General features: G+C 38.7%; 1 protein-coding gene across 1 annotated transcript; it reads left to right on the forward strand.

Annotated features, from left to right (window-relative positions):
- Positions 1-3,955: 3,955 nt before the first annotated feature.
- LOC134620602 (E-selectin-like) lies at positions 3,956-9,383 on the forward strand. The gene is made up of 15 exons (XM_063466821.1): positions 3,956-4,020; positions 4,129-4,201; positions 4,338-4,742; positions 5,799-5,903; positions 5,994-6,185; positions 6,337-6,522; positions 6,644-6,832; positions 6,916-7,101; positions 7,210-7,416; positions 7,511-7,690; positions 7,871-8,056; positions 8,172-8,372; positions 8,490-8,669; positions 8,780-8,909; positions 9,114-9,383. Exons 1-15 carry the CDS (start codon positions 4,018-4,020, stop codon positions 9,157-9,159), a joined length of 2,469 nt encoding a protein of 822 aa, XP_063322891.1. The 5' UTR covers positions 3,956-4,017; the 3' UTR covers positions 9,160-9,383.

Consider the following 9,383-nt stretch of genomic DNA (forward strand, 5'->3'; position numbering starts at 1 on the left):
GACTGACCTGAATTAAATAATACAATATATTACAAAGTTTACAAAACTCTAATGAAAGTGTCTTTCCAAGTTCAAGATAGAACGAGACTCAGCAGCATTTCTGCACAGCCACCATACATTAACTACCTTTTGATCTGGATTTTGCATTTTTTTTGCATTTATTTTCTAGCCACTCAAATCATCTTGCGGTCATGCAGTCTTTTATCATTTTTATTTAGTAAGGTAATTAGATATAAGGCATTCAGTGCGTGCAAAATTGCCAGTAATAAGTTGGACTTGCTATTAATGGGTGTTAGGCATTGGTGGTCTGCCAGGGCTACCCTTTGCCCCCTTTGTTTTTGATTCATAATTTTTATGGACAGAATGTCTCGGTGCAGCCTTGTGGCTTAAGGGTTCCACCTGGGTGGCCTCAGAAATTCATCTCTGCTTTTTGTGGTCCTGTTGGTTTCATCCAGCTTGTGCTGGAGCCAAGGGCGTAGATTTGGTTCTGGCATTGGTGGGGACGGATGATTCAACCACGGAACCCTGCCCTGTTTCTTTTTTTTTTTTTTTCCCCCTTTTTGTTTTTGCTTCTTAATAAAAAAGAGGAGAAATATACTTGCCTACATATGCAATTCTACAGGCTTTTAAACCATTTAAAAATCACAATTCATAGTTTTATATGTGAATTATATAATGTTAAATTACTATTAAACAAATGACTAAGTATTTTAGGCTTTAGTTTACTTCAGCTATATTCCATATAAATCAGGTATCATACAAAAATAAAAATAGAGTCATGACAATAAAAGAATATGACTTTAAGGACTGAACAACATTACTTCAGTTATAGTACACCAACATCTCTGATACATTAGCACTAAGGGAACACTGAATGACCTCGTGGTTTTTGTCCATAAAACTACTCCTCTAAGATTACCACAAAGTAAAAGATCTCTCAGCAAAATCATGCAACAGTTTAGGCACTATTGCCCCGATCAAATCAGTGAGCTGGGATTTTTTATTCTAAACATGAACTACTGTTACAGCAACAGACATGGACTACTGGTGCCCCACACAACAACTCAATGTCCAGTATGTGAAGGAGCCAAACGCATGCCTTCTCCTCTCGTTAACTGAGATAAACTGCTGGCATATTTGTTTTACATCTATACTGTCCAGTCTCTCCTGGTGGACATGGCATACAGCAGCATTGTTTAATCTCATTTGAGTCATTGTTAACCTTAGCCATGTTTTTAGTCTTCTGAGACACTGAAGCTTCTTTCAGCCTCAGTACATGCGTTTTATCCTCAGATTAAAATGATTATTATGTGCTTAATGTGCCTCACCTTTGGCCCTGGCTCCTCCCCTCTGACTGCACTAGGACATATTGCCACCTGATAAAATAACACATTGATTCGTGCCATATAAAAAGTGAGACATGTCAATTCACATTCTTTGTCAAATATACACTAATGAATCAATTTACATCAGCAGCCTAACAACTGTCATGATAATAAATACTAGTTAATCTATAGCACCGAATCATCAGTCAGTCACCTGTGACCTCGCCTCTTCACCTCTGTCTGAGCTACAACATGGCAGAGCTGCCTCTGTCACCTGATAAATAACAGTGAGACACTCCACATACATGCAGTCACACATGTGCTTCAAATACAGTCATGAACCAACAAGTCATCATCCAATCCCACCTGTGATCTTGTATCACCGTTACTCTCTGAGCTTTGTGTTGGTTCTTCTGTCAAATGACAAATAGGACATACATGACAATAAGAATAAAATGTGTAGCTGCTTCAGTGTTTCTGTCAATTTGTGCAGATCTTGACTCATCAGTAATATTTTTGGGGTGAATGCATTTTTAAAACAATTTGTGCAAACTGCACTACAAGTTGAAATATTTGCAAAATCACGACTACCTCGTGATATTTTGTCTCAAAAATGAACCCTATGAATATGTCAACACTATTAGGATGAAATTACGTTAAACATATGATTTTAACAGCCTCTGTAAACTAATATCCTGGCTTGCTCGAGGCTGCCGTTTTCTCTGACAGTTTCAATCAAAATTAGAAATGCTGCTCTGAGACTGAGAGAACTAATAGTGCTGCCTGTTGTGCAGTTAGTTTCCAAAACACGTTATTCATGGTTACATACAATTTTAGACTGATGTGGGCCAAAGCCTAGCATAGCCTGTAACGTTATTATGACGGACACATTTTATGAGTGAACTTGACTTTAAGTGAGTTACAGGTTTCTTTGAAAAATACTTTCGTATATCGAGGTTCTTCCTTTTTGCTGCCGTCCTCCTCTCCTCCTTGCAGGTCAAGCGCAGGCTTGCCGCTGGCAAAACTAAACAGAGCTCCCCGAAAGGCACAGCCAATCACATTGGCCATATTTGTCACATGAGGTAGAGAACGTAATTTAACTCTTTCTGCACCGCTGGGTGAATGAGACGTTGACAGATCGGGGTTTTTTTTTTTTCTTTCTATCGGGTTTGTTTTTCTTTACTCGAAGAGATCAAATTATTGGTGGGGACAATTCAGTAATCGCTGGATATTGGTGGGGACATGTCCCTTCCGTCCATGCCAAATCGACGCCCTTGGCTGGAGCAGTTCACATCCAATTGTGAAGCGATGAGAATGAAAATCCAAGTCTGAGGCCATGGTCCTTAGCAGTAGTAGTCACATCGACATACCACACTGTATGAGTGTACAAGGCAAGGCAAGGCAAGTTTATTTATATAGCACAATTCAACAGCAAGGTGATTCAAAGTGCTTTACAGAGACATTAAAAAACAGAAACAAATAAAAAGCATGATTTAAAATGGAAAAAAAAGAGTAAGTTTTAAATTTAAGCTTAAAAGTAAAACAGTGTGGATTTGGTGCTTTATTCAAATGCAGCTGAGAACAGGTACAATAAAAGTCTTTTTTTTTTTTCTCTTTTTTTTCTTCAGGCTATAAACAGCTGTGTTGGCTGGAGCTGGGTCTGGAACATTCCCTACATCTTCTAACAAAGTCAGTTACTTTCTCAATTATGTGAAATCAACTTCTTTGTTTTTTTCTCCAAGGAAAGAAACTTACCAAAGTAAGGTCAGTGTTGAAATGAAGCGTTTGTCCTGAGCTACTCCACCCTTTCACACAGTCTTTGCTGTACATTTAAATAATCTTACAAAATGTTCAGTGTGTTGTTTTGTCTTTTTCAGACCACCTAAAAACGCAAATCCATCTTGTGACCCACAATGTGTGTGTGCATATATATATATATATATATATATATGCACACACACAAACACACACACACACACACACACACACACACACATATGTGTGTGTACGGGTTCGTACTATCCTGGTGGGGACCAAAATCTGACTTTTACTATCCTGGTGGGGACTTTCTGCACCGTGGGGACCAAAATCCAGGTCCCCTCGGGGTTGAAAGCAATTTTCACACTCAAAATGCGGTTTTACTGTCAGGGTTACAATTAGGTTATGGTTAGGTTTAGGGTAAGGGTCAGGGTTAGGCATTCATTTTTAATGGTTAGGGTTAGGGTAAGGGGCTAGGGAAAGCATTATGTCAATGGGATGTCCCCACGAGGATAGCAAACCAGACATGTGTGTGTGTGTGTGTGTGTGTGTGTGTGTGTGTACTGGTGGGAGATATTTTAAAAATCACTCAGCTAAGGTTGCTGTCTAACATGTTTTTCCATCTTCACCTACAACTCAACCTGTGAGTTACAGACTGATGAACACTATGAACTGATTGAGTAAGACTACACAAACGTTTTAAACAGGAAATGTTTTTAAAGCCTTCTGTGGAATGATGAAATACTGGACAGTATTGGAGGGGGTGGGTGGAATTCAACTGAAATCCTCCAGGTTTCCTGGATGAGACAAGAGAAGAACATAAAAGCAGCAAATCCAGTGCATAACAATCAGAATACTTTCATCCCTACACATATTGAGGCTGAAACCCACAGAGTCAAACATCTTCTGTAGGCTATCAGGCATATCATTTGACATGGTGAGTGGTATGCAATATATATTTAAATATTATTCTTTTTAGGGCAGATTTCAGTACTGATTAATTCAGTTTTAATTGAATGAACATTTTTTAATATGATGTTTACAGAATTCCTGCTTTGGACTAATTCAGACCCATGGATATAAGAGCTCGTGGATCAACTTCACCTTTATCTGCTTAAGTGTGTAAATTTAATGCAACCACAACCTTTAGTGGTTGTGGTTGCATGCTCAATCGAAAGCTTTTAAAAATAATTTTAAAAAATCCATCCTTTTTACTACATTTGCATCTAATATGTATCTGTTCTCTATCCTTAGTGCTGTGCATGTGGACTAGTGTAGAGTCCTGGTCTTATTTCTTTTCAAACAACCCAATGACATGGGAAGATGCACGAAGCTGGTGCCAGGAGCACTACACAGACATGGTGGCCATTCAGAACCAGGAAGAGATCGAGCATCTTAACAACTGGCTGCCCAAGAAAAATGGCTACTACTGGATTGGGATTCGTAAGATCAATAATGTCTGGACCTGGGTAGGAACCACCAAGCCTCTGACTAAAGAAGCAACCAACTGGGCAGAAGGAGAACCGAACAACAGCAAGAGTGACAGAAATGCACAAATCAGTGAGGACTGTGTGGAGATGTACATTAAAAGGGATAAAGAACCAAGCAAGTGGAATGATGAGAGATGTACAAAATCAAAGACTGCTCTGTGCTACACAGGTGAGCAAAAGTTTGGGACTAACATACTAGAGCAGGTTGTTTTAGCTGTTTCAGGTTTGATATTCTTGTTCATTATTCCACTGGTCTAAAAGCTTGCAATTATTTATTTGACATGTTCTTGTAGTATAATCAGTATTGGTCAAGTTAATTGAAAAAAGTAATTAGTAACTAATTACTGATTACTTCTCAAAAAAAGTAATCCCGTTACTTTACTGATTACTTATTTTCAAAAGTAATTAGTTACTTAGTTTCTTAGTTACTTTTAAAAAATATTTTTATATTATTTTTATGCATAATCCATCATATAAAATGTAATCAAATGGAAAGCCTCTTTTAAAAATTTGTTTTATTAGTTTTAATCTTTTAACTTTATGCACATTGCACCAAGCAAAAATTAAATTCTATGCAACAGTCTGTGACTTGAAGAAATTCTTTAAAATTGAAACCTATTTTCTGCATATTCCAGAATATAAAATGAAATCATTATTTGTGTTTACACTCACTCTTTCAAGTAGATGCAAGTAAAACACAGCAGAAAATAAATAAAATCAAAGACTCAGCGACACTGAGTCCTGTCGTTCTTAAATCTGTTTTCACCTGTTTAGCAGGAGCGGGGCGGGTGGAGGTGCCCAGTGCCACAGTGATCATGTCAGTGGGAGGGATCCAGGGGGTTCTCTGTGAATTTCACATTCCCGTGGGAGCGTGCTCGGTACTTGCTCAGAAGTTTAGGGGTTTTTTTCGCCGTAAACGATGGTCGTGCTCTCCCGCACTCTATATATTATCCATTGTTGATCTGCACACATCTGTTACCACGAAGGTTGCACACGCTTAAGTCATTGTCATGAGACACGCTCACAAACAAAATCAGGGTTTAGTAATGCAGCGTGCTTACCTTAAAGTAACAGTAATCTAATTACTTTTTTGCAATAGTAATCCCTTACTTTACTTGTTACTTGAAAAAAGTAATCAGATTACAGTAACACGTTACTTGTAATGTGTTACTGCTCATCTCTGTATAATTAACAAGGCTTATAAAAGTACATTTGCTTTCTGCAGCGGCTTGTAAGAATGACTCCTGTTTGCATGGAGAGTGTGTTGAAACCATCAACAGCCACAAATGTGATTGCTTTGAAGGTTTTTTTGGAGACAAGTGTGACCAAGGTGAGAAAACTAAATGACAGGATAGATTAAATCATATTTTAAGTCACCTAAAGGATTTAATATCTAACTGTGTATTTTATTCTTTGTCAGCTGTGCAGTGTAACAAAAGCGAAGTTATTGCCCCAGATAAAGGATCTCAAAATTGCTCTCACAAGTATGGCAGCTTCACCTATGACTCCTTGTGTCAGTATTCCTGTGAGGAAGGATACAAGCTGAGTGTGCAGAGATCTCTGAGGTGCACTTCTTCAGGGAAATGGTCAGAAAAGCCACCTTTGTGTGAATGTGAGTTTAAGTCCAGCAATAACATAAATGAGGAGATGAGACATTACACAATAGCTACTAAAATTCAGAGATATTACAATTTGTTCATTTTTATTAGTTTCTACACAGTGATGGAGTCATGGGATGATGTTTTTTCTCCTGTTGTCTACAGTGATTCAGTGTGAGAAGATGTCAGAGCCTACACATGGATCCATGAAATGCTCCGATCCTCTGGGCTCATTCAGCTATCAGTCCACCTGTACTTTTACCTGTGATGAAGGTTATGTACTGTCTGGATCTCCATCTCTGCAGTGTGAATCATCAGGAAATTGGAATGCATCCCAGCCATACTGTGTTGGTACGGCCACATGTTTTTACCTTTCATCATTGTGTAGTTTTTGTTATTTGGGGGATGATTTGCATGATGATTATAATAAAAGCTTTAATTTAACTCCTTCTGTTGCCTCTCTCTTTTGTAGCTGTCCAGTGCCCTGCTCTGCAAAACTTGACAAATGGCTTTGTCAGCTGTGGAGAAGATGCTGATATGAGGTTCAGCTACAAAAACACCTGCAGCTTCAGTTGTGACCAAGGTTACCATTTAGTGGGAGCCAGTAGAATGACCTGCACATCAGGAGGTACATGGAATCAGCAGATTCCTCACTGTGAAGGTAAGAGAACACTAAAGGTATAACCCACCCATCTTCTATATAATGAGGACACATTCAATAAAATACACATTTTTCTGTGTTAGCCATCCTTTGCCAGAATCCAGAGAGAGAAGCTCCCCTCATCATGCAGTGCAGTGAATCTGTGACCGAACTGCGACCAAACTCCACCTGCAGCTTCAGCTGTGAAGAAGGTTTTGAACAGCAGGGAGCAAACACCATCAAGTGTTCTGAGGACGGACAGTGGAATAAAATCATACCTACATGCAAAGGTCTGAAAGCCTAATTATATCAATATTTACTACAAACACTGTTACTCAAGGTTTTTTTCATAGATTATGCCATGACATATTAATAATATTTTCCTATTTTTTTTGTAGCAAAAGGATGTCCTGCTCCAGAGGTCCCAACAAATGGTCAGATAAGCTGCAGCCCTTCTCTGTCTTCATTTCTTAGTCATGAGACACCCCATCCACTTGGCATGCTTTGTAATTTTACATGTGATGAAGGACATGAGCTGCAAGGTGCACACAGCATGGAGTGTACACATCCAGGCCAATGGACCTGCAGATCACCAACCTGCACAGGTATATGTGAACCCATTTTACTTGGATTACTTGTAGTTCACAACTTCATTTGCTTATTGACATGAAAGTGATATCTTCCTGTCCTTTACAACAGCTGTTACATGTTTGTTGCTTGAGGCTCCTGAAAACGGTCACATCAGTTGCTCCAGCACTGAGTCAGTTTACAACTCTCAGTGCTCCTTCACCTGTGACCAAGGCTACTCATTAGAAGGACATGAGCTGCTGACATGTGATCATCATGGCAACTGGACTGGAGAGAAACCCACCTGTCAAGGTAAAAAAACAACAACAAACAAACAAAAAAAACAACGAAATAAAACAAACAACAAATTTGAGATATAAAAGATTCACATTATTCACGTTTAATAATGTTTGTATAGCTTCCTCTCTATAACCCACCCATCTTCTATACAATGAGGACACATTCAATAAAATACACATTTTTCTGTGTTAGCCATCCTTTGCCAGAATCCAGAGAGAGAAGCTCCCCTCATCATGCAGTGCAGTGAATCTGTGACCGAACTGCGACCAAACTCCACCTGCAGCTTCAGCTGTGAAGAAGGTTTTGAACTGCAGGGAGCAAACACCATCAAGTGTTCTGAGGACGGACAGTGGAATAAAAACATACCTACATGCAAAGGTCTGAAAGCATAATTATATCAATATTTACTACAAACACTGTTACTCAAGTTTTTTTTCATAGATTATGCCATGACATATTAATAATATTTTCCTATTTTTTTTTGTAACAAAAGGATGTCCTGCTCCAGAGGTCCCAACAAATGGTCAGATAAGCTGCAGCCCTTCTCTGTCTTCATTTCTTAGTCATGAGACACCCCATCCACTTGGCATGCTTTGTAATTTTACATGTGATGAAGGACATGAGCTGCAAGGTGCACACAGCATGGAGTGTACAAATCCAGGCCAATGGACCTGCAGATCACCAACCTGCACAGGTATATGTGAACCCATTTTAATTGGATTACTTGTTATTCACTACTTCATTTGCATGTTCAGACCTTTACGAGCAGTGGTTTCACATGAAAGTGATATCTTCCTGTCCTTTACAACAGCTGTTACATGTTTGTTGCTTGAGGCTCCTGAAAACGGTCACATCAATTGCTCCAGCACTGAGTCAGTTTACAACTCTCAGTGCTCCTTCACCTGTGACCAAGACTACTCATTAGAAGGACCTGAGCTGCTGACATGTGATCATCATGGCAACTGGACTGGAGAGAAACCCACCTGTCAAGGTAAAAAACAAAAAAAACAAAAACAGATCAAAGGGGAAAAGGAAAATTCACACCTTTACAAATTTCAGTTCAAATGTTGACATTATTCATATTTCACAATGTTTCCACAGCTCCTGTTCCAGTTGCTGCAATTACATTTGGTGTGGCAACAGGGGGCACTGCCTTGTTCTCTGGTGTGTCTATGGCTATGTGGCTCTTGAAAAAGATGAAGAAGAAAGCTGATGCATATGAGCTGAGCAGGTTAGAGAAGAATTTTTTGTTTCCTTCATTTTTCTTTTGAAGTTGTTGTGGTCTCTGCTGTGTTTCTGAAGATGTTGAGTTTGAAAAAACTGAAGAACAAATCAGTCATGTATGAACTCAGCAGGTTAGGTTTCACCTCTTTTCAAACCGTTTTTTTAAGTTTGTTGAATTTAGTTGCTCATCTTCTTCTCTCTTTTATTACAGCAACTCTGACATAGAGGCTCCTCTACAGAGCTACAAAAAGCAGTGACTGCCTGATATAGAAGACTTTTCTATTCTTAGTAGACAACTACAGACAGTATATATTTCAAAACAGCAATGTGAAAATATGAATCATATATACTAATTTAAAAGGAGTATAAAATAAGTAAACCCAGTGTCACAAGAAGTGGGTGGATGTGACATTTGCAGATTATATTATAGGTTTGATCATATTTGGCTGAATTTTTAAAACAAAATGTGCTGACATATATT

The sequence above is a fragment of the Pelmatolapia mariae genome, linkage group LG23 (genome assembly GCF_036321145.2).
Source record: "Pelmatolapia mariae isolate MD_Pm_ZW linkage group LG23, Pm_UMD_F_2, whole genome shotgun sequence".
Classification (NCBI taxonomy): Eukaryota; Metazoa; Chordata; class Actinopteri; order Cichliformes; family Cichlidae; genus Pelmatolapia; species Pelmatolapia mariae.